General features: G+C 44.2%; 2 protein-coding genes across 2 annotated transcripts in view; one reads left to right on the forward strand and one right to left on the reverse strand.

Moving 5' to 3' along the window:
• col4a4 (collagen, type IV, alpha 4) overlaps window positions 1–12,078 on the forward strand; it is a 32,091-nt gene extending 20,013 nt beyond the window's left edge. Inside the window, exons 28-47 of the mRNA XM_055028024.1 lie at window positions 4–72; window positions 641–790; window positions 1,518–1,694; window positions 1,791–1,949; window positions 2,023–2,166; window positions 2,287–2,394; window positions 2,804–2,982; window positions 3,241–3,304; window positions 3,429–3,503; window positions 3,587–3,694; window positions 3,779–3,886; window positions 4,776–4,847; window positions 6,302–6,439; window positions 6,527–6,634; window positions 6,723–6,878; window positions 7,428–7,676; window positions 7,753–7,869; window positions 8,177–8,365; window positions 8,539–8,825; window positions 9,900–12,078. Of these exons, the coding sequence (XP_054883999.1) occupies window positions 4–72; window positions 641–790; window positions 1,518–1,694; window positions 1,791–1,949; window positions 2,023–2,166; window positions 2,287–2,394; window positions 2,804–2,982; window positions 3,241–3,304; window positions 3,429–3,503; window positions 3,587–3,694; window positions 3,779–3,886; window positions 4,776–4,847; window positions 6,302–6,439; window positions 6,527–6,634; window positions 6,723–6,878; window positions 7,428–7,676; window positions 7,753–7,869; window positions 8,177–8,365; window positions 8,539–8,825; window positions 9,900–10,136 (2,894 nt within the window). The 3' untranslated portion in view covers window positions 10,137–12,078. The remainder of the gene's footprint in view (window positions 1–3; window positions 73–640; window positions 791–1,517; window positions 1,695–1,790; window positions 1,950–2,022; window positions 2,167–2,286; window positions 2,395–2,803; window positions 2,983–3,240; window positions 3,305–3,428; window positions 3,504–3,586; window positions 3,695–3,778; window positions 3,887–4,775; window positions 4,848–6,301; window positions 6,440–6,526; window positions 6,635–6,722; window positions 6,879–7,427; window positions 7,677–7,752; window positions 7,870–8,176; window positions 8,366–8,538; window positions 8,826–9,899) is intronic.
• Window positions 12,079–13,083: 1,005 nt separating this feature from the next.
• exoc3l2b (exocyst complex component 3-like 2b) overlaps window positions 13,084–17,218 on the reverse strand; it is a 59,495-nt gene continuing 55,360 nt past the window's right edge. Inside the window, exons 14-16 of the mRNA XM_055028124.1 lie at window positions 16,619–16,774; window positions 15,813–15,934; window positions 13,084–15,649 (exon numbers count right to left, since the gene is read on the reverse strand). Coding sequence (XP_054884099.1) covers window positions 15,364–15,649; window positions 15,813–15,934; window positions 16,619–16,774 — 564 coding nt within the window. The 3' untranslated portion in view covers window positions 13,084–15,363. The remainder of the gene's footprint in view (window positions 15,650–15,812; window positions 15,935–16,618; window positions 16,775–17,218) is intronic.

Consider the following 17,218-nt stretch of genomic DNA (forward strand, 5'->3'; position numbering starts at 1 on the left):
CAGGACCTCCAGGTGCTGACGGAGATCCTGGAGATGTCGGAAACGACAGTTGTTGTTCCCCTGGAAGTCCAGGTAGAAACCAGCATCAGCTGAACCGTTTCTGATGTGAAGGACAAACACAAATCTACCAAAATAAAGTCCCACTTTCCTGACTGAAAAACATCTGGACTGGTGGGAATCAGCTGGTTCCTCCAGAACAGTGACGACTTTAAATTTATTAAACGGCCAGAGTGACCACAAAGCTTCGTCCTAAAGTTCACCGTGTCGGCCATTTTGGGTCTAACTTTCTGATCGGTGAAATAAAACAAAGATTATGATCAGTTCAAATGTTTTAGTACACCTGAAATAAAACAAAACTAATTTACTGAGATAAACTTAGCAGATTATCTCACGTATAACAACATAATTTAAATCATCAGCCAGTGGATCCGGGACATTTTTATTTTTTAGGCAATTATTGACGTAAAACAAGCTACTGTTGCTAAATAGTTGCTTGTAATTATTGTCTTTTTTCAAATGTTGTAAAATATTTGTGCTTGAAGAAGTTCTTGGTAAGACTTTGTGTTTTTTCGGTGTTAAATATCTGGAAACATTTCAGAAATGTCAAACTGTTGAGTGTTTACCAGACTCTGTGCTGCAGGTTCTCCGGGGCCGATGGGCCGCCCTGGGTTCCCCGGACCAAGTGGCAATACTCAGAGTGGCCCCCAGGGGCCCAGAGGCTGGCCTGGACCGCCGGGGTCCCCAGGACGTAAAGGACGCCTCGGCGCGCCGGGCAACCCGGGAGCGCCAGGTGAGTTATGGATCTGGGTCGCATTGTGGTGGCGATCTTAACTTATTGTGTTTTTCTTTATCAAACTCGCCTCTTATTGGCTGAAACCAATGGCAACAGCCCAAGAAGAGCCAATAAAGAGCAGAATGTTAATCAGTTTAACTAAAGAAAATAAAGATTTTCTCAGAAGTTGATGGTTTTTATCTTTTTCTCTGTTTCTGCTCCATCAACTTGTTCCTGGTTTTGCAGTAGAGCGTCACAAACGTTGCTGGTTTAAAGATAAACAGAAAAATGTGCAGTGGACCAGCAGCAGGTCAGTTTGTTCATAGAGCATATCTAAAATATTCAAGAGCCAGAGATTCATTCAACCAGCAACACCTGACACGCTAAGCAACCAATCCCAGAGCAGCACTCATTTTTCTTGCTGCTGATTGGCTGAGCTCTCGAGTGTAGCTAAGGAAATACTTAGTTGTTAGCTTCCACTAAGTGTAGGACAGTTTCCTGTGAGTCTTAATGCATATTAAGTTATATTTACTGGTATAAGTATTTTCAGAGGAATCTCAAGTATTGATGGGTTTCAGCTATGTGTGGCTGTGACCCCTGACCTCTGCAAAAGCCGGGAATCCAGTGAATTATTTTACCACACCCAAAATGCTGCGGTGTGCAACAACACGCAGAATGAATCAAACTGCAGATGAACCTCAGTTGAAGGTCTGGAAGAGATGAAGACTTGAACGTATTCCCACAGGTCCCCAGGGGCCTTTTGGGTTCCCTGGAGTGAAGGGACACAAAGGAAATGCCGGCGTCCCTGGCCGACCAGGCCCCCAGGGACCCACATCAGACGACTGTAAGGCGGGGAGGCCTGATGAGGGCCCCCCAGGCCCTCAGGGACCTCGTGGCCCTCAGGGACCTCGTGGCCCTTGCGGTAATCGTTTACCTTTTTTTTTTCTTGACTTGTCTTTATTTGTTGTGCTTCAGTCATTTTCTGTGCTGATCAGTCAATCTAACTTCATTTTTTTAGGTTATAGAGGTGAACCTGGGGATAAAGGGCTCCCAGCTTTTGGTCCAAAAGGCAAGATGGGAGAACCTGGAGTTCCAGGGTCTCCAGGAAAACAAGGATGTAAGGGGCCCCAAGGCCCTCTTGGGGACACTGGCCCAATGGGGCCCTTTGGTGGGAAAGGTGAGTTCCTACCAGAAACACGGCTGAAGGAAAGTTCTTCTGTTCGAAGTCCTTCACTGAGATCCTGTCGTAGGTCTGACTGGACCCGGGGGTTTTGAAGGAAGGCCAGGTTTTCCAGGAAACCAGGGCAATCCTGGAGGCCCAGGCAACCCCGGAGAGCGGGGACCTAATGGAGAAGATGGAGATCGGGGTTGTGCTGGCCCAAAGGGAACAAAAGGTGCTACGGTAGTTTTAGTACTACGGATTAAACCGTACAATACCAGGATCATGTTCCGCATCCAGATTGCAGTTTTTGCTGACTTGCTACAGATTATAGACAACATGTGTCCTCCTGCAGGTAACAAAGGTTGTGCCGGTCCTCCAGGAGAACTCATTCAAATACCTGAGAAGGGCCCAAGAGGACCACCAGGACGCCCCGGCGAGCACGGATTCTCCGGACCACGAGGTGAGAGAAATCTGTGAAAGTCTCCCAGTTGATCAAACTCTGGTTCCATCTTAGATAACAGAGGACAAGAATGTCCAACTCTAGTCCTCCAGAGCTACCGTCCTGCAGGTTTGGATGCAGCATTACTTGGCCTTTACCAAACTTGATGGCAGGTAGTTCAGTCATGTGATTCAGCTGCGTTGGACAGTTGGAGGACTGTGGTTGGAGACCCCTGCTGAAGACGGACCCCTCTGTCCAGATCTAGTGGAAAAAGACTGAAACCGTCAGCAGTTCAGATGACTCTAAGAACTGTTTGCTTCCCTCTGATAAAACTCTATAAGCAGCTGGCTGGAAACCTGACGGTCAGATTTCCATCCAGCTCTCATCCTCTGCTTTGATCTCTTTAGTATCAGCTTTGTCTTTTCCACAGGAGACAAAGGTGTGAGTGGATACCCAGGGAATACTGGGTATCCAGGTCCCGATGGAATCCCAGGTTGTAAGGGATCTCAGGGACCCCAAGGGCCCCAGGGTAAGCAAGGCCCACCTGGACCTCCAGGAACCAAAGGACATCAAGGATACTTCGGATTTCCTGGGCTGAATGGAGAACCGGTGAGATGAGTTTCCTAGAGCTAGAACTGAGACAGTCACTGAGAGTTCTGTTGGGTCAGACAGAATATAGAGGTCTGAGGTTGGATCCAGTTGGTGTTATACTGGCTGGAATAAATCAAGGGACAGTTGTTAGAGAGGTCCATCCATCCATCCATCATCAGAGAGTTTATGATCCTGCTAGAATAAAACAGAAGTTTTATTCATAAATAAAAACTGTCTGATGGTCAGAAAACATAATGACCTCTGGTTTGGCTACAGGGTGACCCAGGATATCCGGGCCCCCCTGGAAGACCTGGTAATCCAGGATATCGTGGACCTAAAGGTACCTGCTGAGTACATCGCCATGACTCAGAAAGTCTTACTTCACTTTACCAGGGATTATTTTTGATTCCTCCTGCATAATTAAGCAACACTGGTTGGTTTCAACACGACTTTCTGCGTTTCAGGTGAAAACGGAGATGCCTTTGGTGGGCCTGGGCCACCTGGAGATAAGGGCCATCCTGGGGACCGAGGCCCTGATGGTGACAATCTACTTTAAAATTGTTTGTTTTTTAGGAAGACTGCCAAAACCCATTTCATTAATGATCTGCTTCGTGCCTCTCAGGCCCTAGTGGCCCTACAGGAGATCAGGGGCCCAAAGGCATCTCTGGGCCACAAGGACAGAAAGGATGCAAGGGGCACAAAGGATCACAAGGATACCCCGGAGAACCAGGTACAAAGACCTTCCTAAATCTGTGATGGAAGTGGAGGAGGAGGACCTGGGATCATGGTGACTCAGAGACGTTGTCTCCTTCAGGTGTGGCTGGTCCTCCAGGGCCCAGAGGTTACCTGGGGCTTCGAGGGCCTCCTGGTCGAGATGGAGCGGACGGTCCCCCGGGGAGGGATGGTAACCCAGGAAACAAAGGTCAAAACCTTTCAAAGATGAACACATAAAGTAATGAAAACACATGGATGCTGTTTTTAGTGATATAGTTCCCACGATTCAAGACTGTAAAATGTTGGAACCACAAAGTCCAACTCAGTGAGTCTAACCGCCCTGTGAAAGCAAAACCCGGCCCTCAGACAAATGCCGAAAAATTCCACCAAAGTGGGCAAAGCCAAGAGATTAGGGACTAATTGTTGGGATAAACGAGGCGTTGCCAACTTCAGGACTTTGTCACCATATTAGTGACTTTTCAGACCATCTAGATCACATGTGTCAAACTCTAGGCCCAGGGGCCAAATCCGGCCCGCCGTAGCTTTTTATGTGGCCCTCTACAGTCTAGACTAAACACTAAGTGTGATTAAATATTATATTATCATATCAATGCAGTTTTTATCTGTTTACTGCCAATTTATATCAATCAGTCCCTCCAGTTTCTTGAGAATTTAGTTGATGTATGATTATACTTCATGATTTATACAGCGAGTAAATAAAAAGCCTCATTCATTATTAGTTCCTGAAGGGACTGAAAAGATGTTCAATAATATTATGTAATTTTAAATATTCATTGACATATTAACAATTTGTGAACAGGTTTTATCAACACATTCTGGCACAACCGGCCCTTTAAGAGCCTTCATGATCTTAATTTGGCCCAAAACAAAAATGAGTTTGACACCCCTGAACTAGATTATATTTTTCACAAAAAGTTTATGTGTGAATAATCCATTTGGCTCAAATCAACCAGAGTTCTGAAGGAAAAATATCAGCTGTGAGCCAAACACAGAACCCTGAGGCACACCAAGGCCAAACAAAAATGGATGCCACAGGTTGGTTTCCTTTTTTAAATCATTTATTTTTGTTTCTTCAGGAACTCCAGGGGCATCAGGTCTTCATGGATTAGATGGACTGAGTGGACGGAAAGGTTCCAAGGGGTCCAAAGGTGTGAGGAACACTGAACATATTTTAAGAAGGAAAACAGAAAAACACATTTTAATTACCTGTTTTGCAAACTTTCCTGTGAATATAGTTCAATTGAACACTAGCGCTTTAGCGTTAGCTGAACTAATGTATGTTTAGATCATCATGATTTGCAGTTAGTTTTTTAGTTAGCAGTGCTAACCACTGTAAAGGATTGTTCTGATGTGTTTTGTTGTTCTCTTTTGCTGGATTTTACTTTTAAAAACCACCAAACTAAGCTGCACACTGGGGCTACAGCTCAAACTGCAGCTAACAGGCCTGTTACAGTTTGGAGCACCATTAACTATTCTGTGGGAGAAAACTAAAATGGAGGGACGAGGTTGATGACAAATGTGACTCAGAGAAACATCAGGATGTTTGGCAAAATGATTCAGCTTAACTTTATTAAACTAAAGTGAAAGTAGATTTCAGTAAGATTTACAGAACATATACCGCTTTACATGAGGCAGAACAAATAAAATATTAATGGCCACCTTTCCCCTCGAACCAGGGCACAATAAGAAACGTCCAGTTATTTCAATATACAGTCCAAAACACGTGTAACGCAGTCAGCTTGTTACTCACAACCTCCGGGAGAGCAGGAAAAACTCTGCAGGTCTGTTAGGAAACAGCGAGGAGTTGAAATCCCAGAGGAAAAAACATTGAGACTGCACTGCTAACTAAAAAAATTCCGTCGTTCTTTCCTCCCGACGGCCATTGAACGCAGCAGAACCGAGGGGCTGAAGCGGCTAGCTCACTTAGCTTAGCTCAAAGCTCGTCTCCTTCCGTCTGTCTCCTCTCGTCGCTCTCGCGTCGACCAAGCTCCTCCAACTTCTCCCGAACTCCGTCCTCTCCCGTGTTTTGTCCGGTTTTCTCTCCCTGGAGTCTGTATTTCCTCACTTCTTGACCGGTCGCCTCCGCTCCGGTCTCCACCATCACGGTTCTCCTCTCCTTCTTCCTCCCGCCTCCTCCTCTCTCATCCAATCACGAATCACGCACCGGACGCACTGTCTCAGGGACCAATCAAATGATAAAGCCAAACAAAATACACTCGCATCTTACGTCACGCTACTACTTCTTTCAATTGCAATATTTACATAAAATAATGCTCTTAGTCGATTTACAAACAATACAGTTTTAATTACCAAGTAATCAAATTACTTAACAGCTACATTTACCCTTCTTCATATTATGTAAATATTTATATTAAATATTAAAGAAAAATACTAGTGTATTTATTTCAGAAACAAGAATATAAAATCCATAGCTATCACCAATGTTGTGCAATAGTAAATAAAGGTTTTATTTTAATATATTTGTGTCCTGTCTTGAACTATGAAACCACAGATTTTCACTGGGCTCCATGTTACTACAGGTTGCTTCTCATTTAGCTACTGGACTTTCTCATAACTTCCTCTGAATGCTGGTCATCCTCAGGTGTATGTCCAGGCAACGGTAAATGTGAAAAAGGCCGTCCAGGCCCTCCAGGCCCTAAAGGTCCTCCAGGTCCTCCAGGTCCCTCTTGTCCACCCAAGATCGGCCCACCAGGACCCAAAGGCCCAACAGGGTCCAAAGGTCTGCAATGACTCGTAATACAAATGAATTTGTGCTGCACAAACCAAACCTGACTGTAAACGGTTCACCTGTGTGTTTGTCTTACAGGGTCTCCAGGTGATGATGGACCGCCGGGTCCACCTGGAAGCAACTGTAAAAACCCCAAACCGGGGCCATATGGGGATCCTGGTGACATGGGCCCAGATGGAGATCCAGGTCAGTGATGCCATTACTTTTAACTTTTCCTCTTGAAGGAATTTCAGTCTGAATCTAATCCGACACTCACCTGGCGCTGACCTTGCAGGTTGTCCTGGTGATATGGGAGATCCTGGTCCAAATACACCAAACTGTGGGAACAAAGGAGACACCGGTGATCCAGGGTACTCAGGGCCAAAAGGACCCCGTGGATATCCAGGGCCACCCGGACCACCAGGCAACCCTGGAAACCAAGGGCCCAAAGGTCAGACTGCTTACACCATCAGCACCGAGGTTCTGGTGCTGGTTCTTATGAAGCTGAATGGAGACACTGTAGGGAAAACTGGGGGAAATCTGAGGCTTCAGAGCTTTTAAGGTGAAGTTAAGTCATAAATCCTGATGGTTCTCAGTTTGTCTGTTTTGTGAGGATCAAGTTGAACTTTCAGGTTGACTGATCAACATCTCCAGACCACAGACGACTGGTTCCACTATGCTGCCCTAAACCCCATCAGCAAAGAACCCCAAACCTCTAACCAGTCTCTGGTTGGTGGTTCTGAGAGTTTCAGTGTTGCAGATACTGCCAATCAGAGCTGAGGAAAACAAATGGGACTCTTCGATTGGCTGCTTTGAAAACAATGGCCAATAGTGTGTCACGTGACAATGTGCCAATTGATTCCGACTTTCATCTTGTTTCCTTGATGTTAGCTGGCATGCTAGCTGATCTCAGATGGACCGGTCTTAGAGTCAGGATAAACCAAACATTATGGTTCACCCTGATTGGTTAAAGGCGACTAATAAATGTTTGTCTGATCAGGTATGAGAGGCGACTTGGGTTTCCTGGGCATCCCTGGAGAACAGGGTGCGAGGGGTCACCCAGGTTACCCAGGGCCCAAAGGAAGGCCTGGATGCAAAGGATCAGATGGGCCAAAGGGGCAGAAAGGCCGAATTTTCTCAAATGGCCCTCCGTCCCGACCGATTAGGGGCCCTAGAGGGCCACCTGGCCGCCCTGGACCTAGCGGAGATTGGGGCCTTATGGGCGAAATTGGCCCCAGAGGTAGAAATGGTGAGGAACTCGGTCTGAAAGGCCAGTTTGGATCTGATTGCATCTGATTTTCCTGATGGTTGACAATGTTCTTCAGGAATGAAGGGGGATCCTGGAGCTGATGGAGTAATAGGACGCCAGGGGCGAGAAGGTTCCCCGGGACAGATGGGAGAGCCAGGCCAGCCTGGAGAGAACGGAGTTCTGGGAGAAAGAGGTAAGACGTCTCACCTTCAAATAGTGCTCTACTTCTCATTTGTCAGTGCTAGTTGCTCATTTCCTGCTGATCTTTCATCAAATCAGTAGGAAATGGAAACAGCCTCCTGCGCTTTGGGTGAATAGTCTTATTTTTGGCCCTAATGTTGCTCCTTATATCGGAAAGCTTGATGTTTACATTCATAATCTTTAACTTCTTCAAAGACGTAACGCATTCTGTTGCTCCAAAGTCCTTAAAGTGTTGCTCAAACACAACCTGACCAATCAGTGCTTGGCTTTATCACCTGCCATTTCTCTGTGTATTGCAGGTGATCCAGGTCCCCCTGGTGACCCAGGTCTACCGGGGCCGGCCGGAGGCACCAAACCAGGGTTCCTGTTGGTGAAACACAGCCAATCAAGCAATGAACCAACATGTCCGCCGAATACGCATCTGCTTTGGACTGGATACAGCCTGCTGTACCTGGAGGGCCAGGAGAAGGCGTACTCCCAGGATCTGGGTAAGGAGATGTATGTAGATCCTCTACAGACGTCCTCAGGTCTTCATCCCAGCAGGTTCCTCCGCAGTGCCGTTACATCCTGGTAAACTTTTTCCTGCTTGGAGGAGAAGCAGTTTTGGTGCAGAAATCAGCGTGGCCATGCGCAGTGATCCGATTCTCCTGCATGTTCCCAGGTCAGGCCGGTTCCTGCGTTCCCCTGTTCTCCACCTTACCGTTCTCCGTCTGCGAGGCCAAAAAGTGCAAATACGCCAATCGAAATGACAAATCCTATTGGCTGTCGACGATGATGCCGCATCCAGACAATCCATTCAGTGGAGATACCATCAAGGAGTACATCAGCCGCTGCGTGGTGTGTGAGGCGCCCTCTGCTGCCGTGGCCATGCATGACCCCAACTCCAGAGAGCCGCCACGCTGTCCCCCCCACTGGAGCCGGCTGTGGACCGGATACTCCTTCATCATGGTGAGGCATGCTGGGTAAAATACATGGCAGAGAGGTTCATCGGTCACCCTCTGGTTGTTTGTCCTTTGTGTCTCTGTGTTGTTGTGGTAACAAGCCCAGGTTGTCCGCTGCCTCTCGTCCAATGACTGCTGGCGTCCAAAACTCAGCCAAAATAGGCAGATGATATAATAATATTTTATTTATGTAATGCTTTTTTTAGAACTCAAAGATGCTTTACTGGAGTTCAATATAAAATCAAATGATGCAACAGAACAGAAAAAGGACAGATGATGCATATAGAGGAAAGAAATGATGAAGATTCACGCTGAAGTCATGCAGATATCAGCTGTGGGAATATTTGGTGAGATTGTTAGGAATCTAACAGGAAGAATCTTTGATAATGCTGATTAGTCCATTTAGGATGCAGCAGTCCGTCACTGATGGAGCCCCGCAGTTCAGCAACAGCTTCATGTATGGGGAGGGGCGATGCTGTCCACCGGCATGGAAGATGACTGATGCCTCCGTAGAATGGATCTAGTTAAAGGAAATGTTATTTTTAGGCTGATTTCCTTGTTCGACCCGGTTCTACTGGAACCAGAACCATCTGCTCCACCTGCAGCTGCTGTGGCTCTGAGTCCAACCAGCCTGTTCCCCTCCTGGCCTGTGGGGGCGCTGCACCAACAACCACTGCAGAAAACGACACAAAAACCTCTGAAGATGCCGAGAGTAACTTCCTGCTTCACCAGATGAACCAAGATGGAGACGTCAGAGTTTATGTTGGAGGATTTCTCTTTAGTCTTTGGCTGACCGCTAGGCTAACACATTAGCTTTGGTTGCATTTACCCAGAATACCACTTCCTGCTTTTGGAGCGGTCTGCTCTGGCAGGAAATCTGGAGGATTTGTGAAATTAAAACATGAAGACACATTTAAAGGCACAGTTCAAACTTTTGAAGTGCAGATGTTCACTTAATAGAGAAAATAGTTTTAAAACAGTTTTCTGCCTAAATATCCTCTCTCTCTGTGTCTGTGTGTGTGTTCGTGTGTGTGTGTGTGTTCGTGTGTGTGTGTGTGTGTTCGTGTGTGTGTGTGTGTAGTTTTCAGGTGGTGGTGATGAGGGCGGTGGCCTCTCTCTGACCTCGCCAGGCAGCTGCCTGTCGCAGTTCAAAGCTCAGCCCTTCGTGGAGTGCCAGGGCGCGCGGGGAACCTGCCATTTCTTCGCCAACATCTACAGCTTCTGGCTGACCACCCAGAGCGGCACTGAGGGGGCGCTGACCGACTCCGACCAGCAGAGGGCGCACGTCGCCCAGTGCAGCGTCTGCATCCGCATGTGAGGCGCAGCAGAGCGGCGCTAGAGAGACTGGCGCCTTAAAGATGGTGGCGGGGTGCGAATGAGGCTTTTATTTTGAAGGGGAGGTCCCAGCTGCCGAAATGCTGATCAGGAGCGAGTGGGAGCAGTGGCACCAACATGGCGACTGGAAAAATATTTAGTTTTAATTTTTAAAATGGCCGAGCGTGTGCTGACTTCCTGCAGGCGGATTTTACTAAAACAAATTAGAGAATAAAAACTATTGGATGCTGAGTCATGAGTATTAGAGTCAAATTTAATCAGATTAAAGGTCAAAAAGTCACAAGCAAAACAAAATCAAGAGCTTTAGTGATTTCAGGTCCTCCTTTCTCTCAGTTTTCCCTCATTAGGTGTTAAACCGGATCAGAACCAGAACCTTCTCTGAAGTTCACTTCATGGCCAGAAACAGAGACGCAAGAGCTTTAAAAGTTCACAGTTTAGTTCCAGCTAAAAACGGAGTTTAAAGTTTTTTTAAATGTTGGCCAATATTTTCCTGTTTAACACGATTCACCTTCAATGTTTTTCTGGTTTTTATCCTCATATTTTGTTCATTCAGTTCATTTTAATTCAAAATTCTTTATTGATCCCATAGAGAAATGAAATGTAGTTTCTGACAGTGATGCTGCAGGCAGGAAGGATCTCCAGTAGCAGTCAGGGTTCCAACGATTCTGCAGAGGCATCTGACTGAAGACTGCTGCTGTGTGACATGCTAACATGCTAACACGCAGGCAGAGATGATATTCCACAGCAACATATCCTGGGTGACATCATCAGTTGTTAGCTAGCGATGCTAATCCACTTCCTTTGCTTTGCTGCTCCTCTCTAAGTCTCTGCCTGGCCGTTTGGTCAGAAAGATGTTGGAGTAGGGGATCCAACCCTAAAGTCAGTTGAAACTCTGGAGTTTGAACTTCATCCATTTTGTTTGCCAAAGGTCTCTGATTGGCCGTCACGATGGAGGGAAGAGATGGTCTGAACTTCCTCCTTTTCAGCTCCGTTGGGATCTGGGGTCAAAGTTCAGGTGTTAGCTTTAGACATACTAACCTTCCTTTAGCAAGCTAGTTGTGTCGGTCTCTGCTGTGTATTTATGTCCATCATCAGGGCGGAGCCTTGCGCCTGACCCTGGCAGCCCATTGGCTGCTGTGACCTTTCTCTCAGGCGCTAAGCCCCGCCCCCAGCTGCACCGGTGACCGCTCTGATTGGTTGGCTAGGAGGCAGCAACGGTAAACAAGTCGCTGTTTTGTGTTGTATGGAAAGCTGTGAATACTTTTTTCATATCTTTGATCGGCTTTAATGTTTATGAACCAGTAGAAAGAACTTCATGTGTGTTTGTGTTCAGGATTTTCAGAGTAAAACAAAATAATCAGTTTTAAACTCAAAGTTCAGAATGATGAGCAGCAGAAAAGACCGGAGGTCCAAAACAAGGAAAAACCAGGAACTTCTGTTCAGTTTTCTGGTTCTGGTTCTGTTGGATTCCTTAGTGACCTGTAAATATGTTTGATCTCAACTGTTTTATTAGTTTTCTGTAAATTTCAGTATTTATTTAGACTTCAAATTAATGCTGGTGCTATTTCATTTTTGTCTCTTATTTTGGTAAATGATGACAGGATGTAACCCCATCCTGATCCTCCGCCAAAATAAAGTAGTTACCTAACAAATAATGGATTTCTCACAATTTCTCAAGTTGTGAAGCGCACTTATAAACTGGATAATGCCCAAAGTGACTGAAATTTAGATTTATGAACAAACTCTGGAGGAATAACTGTTGTAAGACTACATTTCCCATGATCCCTTTGTTTTTATTTTGTTTTTATTCTAATTGAAGCTGCTGGTTATATTTTATTGTCTGTAGGAGGAAACTTCCCACTGACACTCCTGAAACATTTCTACTTCCTTTGGATGGAAAACCCAATAAACTGCATCAAAATGTTGATCTGGATTTTTGTTCTTTATTCATAAATCTTAAAACCACAAAAGATGAAATTTTATTGAGCTAAAAACGTCTCCTAATTCACAAATGCCCTGGATTCACATTTCTATTTTTGATGCAAACATAAAAATATCTTGATTTACCAGCTGATTCTGGCCTGTTGCTGCATTTGTGTGCGAATTTTGAGACTCCCTGTTTCTCAATCCACAACAAAGCAACATTTTAAACTGAGAAATTACTTAAAAGCTGAAGAAATGCATTTGAAACCGGAAAACAATACTTGAATGTGAAAAGTAGTATTGAATTTTTCGTCAGTTTCAAAACTATTTTCAGTTTCGTTTTGTTTTGTTTTTGAACAAACTTTATGGTTCCATTTTAGCTCCATACATTTCTGGATTGTTTAGTTTCAGATTTCTGGACCTTTTTGTCTCCTCAGAGGACAGAAGGTGGAGAATCATGACGGACATTATGGAACTAAATCGAGCCCATAAAGTTTTTTCTTTTTTTCTTTTATTTGAAAATAAAAGATGCTGAAAAAAATAATCAGACTAAAAAAATTGTTTTTAAACTCAATTTTTTTAATTCTTTAAAACTGAAATTGATTTGAAAAGTAGATTTCAAACTTGTTTTTGAATTTACAATAATTTTGTTTAAAATTTATTTTTCATTTTCAAAATTTCATTCCAGTCTCATCATTTCATAAGTTCTTTTATTATTTTGAACAAACTTTATGTATCTCCATACTGTCAGTCGCTGTGACAACAGTTTGAGACAAAAGAAAAAATGGTTAAAAAATTCTTTGAATTAGAAAAAGATTAAACTATTTTAAAAGAAGTTTTGTTTTTCAAAAATTTTTCAGCATAATTTTTTTTACATTTAAAACAAATGGATTTTCAAACTAAAATTTTCTTGCATCTTCATGTTAGGCAAACATTTCAGCATTAATAAAAAATTTAAACCAATCATTTTACACCAGATCTGAACACGAGGTAAATAAAAGACAGCATGATTTAATCTGATTTTATTGTCTTGTTAATCTTATTTCTGGACAAACGATTTATTCCAAACATTCAACATAAAGTAATAGCAGCAGAGAAATGTGCCGTTAATCTGAATTCAGTCTCAGCTCAGAAATGTTGATGAAACTAGAAGAAGCTGCTCAGACTTTCTCAAATGTTTTAACTCGACAGTAAAAACATAAAAATATCCTAAATCGTTTGAATTTAAAATGTTATTTTCATTTCTCTGCATCTAAATCAAACAGACGTCATGAATCAAACAGCTGAAAAAATAAAACATAATAAACTTCGTCGTTGCACCCAGAAGCTTCAACGCTAGAATTAATGCTTTAAATACAGAAACTCAACATCAAGTACCTTTGATTAGATTCAACTATTCATTTTCTTTTCTTGTGAACTTCAGGAAAACTCAGACGCACCAGTTTCTGGATGTCTGGATGTTTCCTGGGATCATCAACCAAACGGGACAAAACTCTGGGCGGCCAGCAGAGGATCTAATATTAATCACATTTTATTAGCAATTATTGGAAATAACATTAAAACCTTCTGGATTAAGATGTGAATTTGTAAATCACGTATTAAAATTGTTTTATAGACATGAAAAAGGACAAAAGGTCATGAAACTAAGCCAAGAATGGGACAAAAGTCCCAGAATATGAGCGTTGCATGCTAATGTTACAGTAGCAATGTTACCATGAGCTATGTCGCAGAAGCTCATGCTAACATTGCAGTAGCTCATGCTAACGTAATAGTAGCTCATGCTAACATTGCAGTAGCTCAGGCTAACTAGACTAGGTGGCGCTCTGACTCTAAATTCACCCTGACTGAGGGAGATGAGGTGTCAACTCAAAGCTGAACAACAGCACTATCCTAAATGTTCTTGATGCTAAAATAAAATGCTGACTAGCTACCAGTGATGGGCACCACTAACTGCTACGCTAGCCGCACTAAGCGTAAGATTCTAATAATAATCATCAGTTCTGCTGAATCGTTTCACCAACACAGTACTTAGCAGAAGCTAATGTGCTGTGCTAACATGTTGCTTAGCATGAGCTAATACCAAAGTGCTAATTTCAATTCAAATATTTTCCCTTGAAAGGCTACAAACACCAACATTATCATTTACATACATATTCTAAAACATGTTTTATTTTGGTAAACTTCAAAATAAAAGCATGAATATCTTCACCTAATTGCTGAAGAATTTGAGAACCAAAACTGCCACATAGATGTTGAAATTATTCAGCCAAATGTTTCTAAATCAAAATATTAGCTTCAGAATTTATCTGGAAAATGTGATTAAGGGGAAGCTAATGTGTCAAAGCTAGCAAACGTGCCAAAAGATAAAATTAGCTCCGCTATTAGCACATTAGCAGAAATGTGCCCACTACTGCTGATTACCTGCATCGTGCATTTTTTCATTAAAAGACATTTTGCTGACGATGTTTGTGTGTTGGGGTCAGAGTGAACTCTGACCCCAACACACAAACTAAAGGTGAAAAACTGAGAAAAACAATCTACGCAATAGTTTCCAAAAACGACGGATTTCTGCGACCAGGCTAAGAAAAAACATAAATTATGAGGATAAAGCAACATTAACGTTGTAATGATCTGAAGCAACTTTATTGTCGTAACTAAATGTTTTTTTTTAGTCTGGCGCTAAAACGCCGTCACTTCCTGTTTGAATCGAACTGGGATCCAGAGGTCCGATCGGATCACGCCGTTCTGGTGATTTTATCTGACAGGTTCGGCACCAGGTTCTCCTACACCGACCCGATCCGCAGTCTGCCGACTCAGCACTTTCAGTTTTTATCTTTGTACTTTGTAAATCCTGAATCTGCCCGTCCGGATCCCAGGTTCCAGGTTCTGAGTCCATCTTAGCCGGGCTGAGATCACAAAGATCCGTTCTCCTGGTTCTGGTTCCAAATAAAGTGCTTCTTTTTCAGAGGTTCTGCAGGAGGACCAGCGGGTTCAACTGGTCCTGCTGGCACCGATTCTGGTTTCCAGTTCAGAACAGAACCAGCCTCTGGTCTTCATCTCTAACCGGGTCGGGTTAGTTCTGATCCTGAAGGAGGTCCGATCTGGTCCAGTCTGGGTCAGAACCTCGGAGGCTTTGGGAAACAAAACGTCTGTTTCCATTTCAGTCAGAACCGCAACAGAACCAGGGTCCAGAAGCAGCATAAACTCCAGATCCGGTTTCGACCATCTGGACCAGCAGATCGCAGCTGGTCATAAAAGTGAGGGAGTTCTGCTGGTTCTGAGCCCGGTTACAGAGCATCGTCCGGGTTCTCCTGCGTGGCGGTTCTGGTTTTGCGGCGGCGCGGTCTGAGCGCGCTGACGCAGGACGAGGCGGTCAGGGCGATCCGGCTCAGACCCACGTTCAGGCAGTGGACCTCGGAGGTGACCGGAACCTCGGCGAACAGGGCCCGGTCCCGGGACAGCGGGCCCGGTCCGCCGTCGCTCTCGATGTCTTTGACGATGTTCAGGATCTCCTGGCGCTCCGCCTGCCGGGTCATCCCGCGGATGTTCAAGATGGCCGACACGTGCTTCTTCCTGAAGGCGGAGCGAAGAGAGGAGATTCGTTGGGAGGAGCGGTTCTGCAGAACCTTTTCACTTTGAGTCAAATATTATTTCACTTCAGCAGATTTTCAGTCTGCAGTTCAGAATAAATGACTTTGCTGGAGTCAGCTCATCGCTGGAGGAACGGTTCATGTACCTGACGTCTGGAAACTCTCTGACCAGAACTCCCACCTCCATCTGGATGGACGGGACGTCCTCCAGCTGGATGAGCTCTGAGATGTGGGACAGCGCGCCGTCCAACCAGCTGGACGGAGACTCCTGAGACACACACAGACACACTCATCTGGACACTTCCTGCTCAGGCTCTTAGAATGAGACGATTCTCAGAGTTTTCATCCACAAGAGGGCGCCGCAGCTCCGGGACACGGCTACTTTCTGTCAGCACTGCCAGATTCGGTTGCTTTGGGTGGGATATTTAAATCTGAGCTGCTTTTCACAACATTTGTTGGGCTTTTAAAAAAAGTTTTAGAGGAAAATTCTTTAAAAATCTTGGTCATGTGGCAGAAATGCACAAAACTTTTAATAAAATGCTGCGTTGCTGCACTTATTATTTAGTTTATTTTAAAATTTCTAGAATCTGCGTGTGACATCATCACGTGTCACTATGTGGTAAGAATGTAAAACAGAAATCCCAACATTATGATTTAAAAGGTAATGTCGCCACACAAAGTTAAAGTCTCATTGCGTTTAAAGAGTTGAGTCGGTTGGAGTCTCAATGTTTTCTGGTTATAAACCAAAAATACGAATTATCATCAAAGTCTGGTCCCTTTAAATATTTGTTATTCAATCACTTTTTCTGGAGCTATCGTGAATGCTTGTTTTTTGGAGTTTATGTTGTTGAGCTGGAAATGGTCAGATCTTGCAACCCTGGTTTCTTTCTTGGGTGTAGCGACGTCAGGTTTCAAAGACCAGAAGATGCTGAGATCTTCCTTCAGGACTCACCAGGTCTTTGAAGAGCGCTTTGATCTGCTTCCCTTCGTCTCGGAGCCGGCCGGCCATCCTCTTCCTCATCTTCATGGAGGTGCAGATGATCCGACCCCTCATGATGGAGCGGAGGTACTCCATCACCACCCGCCGGTGGACTTCAGCCACCAGCAGCTGAGGGACAAACGGCGTAGATAAATGCAACGACTCCAGCCTACAGGGGGCGCTGTAGCAGCACCTCTCACACCGAGGTTATTTCAGTTAAATAAAACAAACAGCAGCAAAAACTGAAACTGAGAAAGCAACTGAAATGAATTAAAACTGTAAGTAATGGAAGAAACAACTAATGATGATTATTCAGTTAGAATAAACTAAACGTCAGCTTAAAAAAGTAACTAATTTTTAATTAGTTTAATAAATGTGCGTTTATTGCAACTATAACAAATTGTAATTATAGACATAATATCCATAGTTTTTATGTTTATGAATCTATTCTTCAGCCTTTTGAATTGATGTGAAGTAGATTTTTTTCCCATTCAGGCGGTTTATGTCAGCTGTCGGCAAATTATGGCGCTCCGTTCTCCTTCTGGCGGCTATGCTACGCTATGCTAGCACACA

The sequence above is a fragment of the Poeciliopsis prolifica genome, unplaced genomic scaffold (genome assembly GCF_027474105.1).
Source record: "Poeciliopsis prolifica strain line A6 unplaced genomic scaffold, Auburn_PproV2 SCAFFOLD004, whole genome shotgun sequence".
Classification (NCBI taxonomy): domain Eukaryota; kingdom Metazoa; phylum Chordata; class Actinopteri; order Cyprinodontiformes; family Poeciliidae; genus Poeciliopsis; species Poeciliopsis prolifica.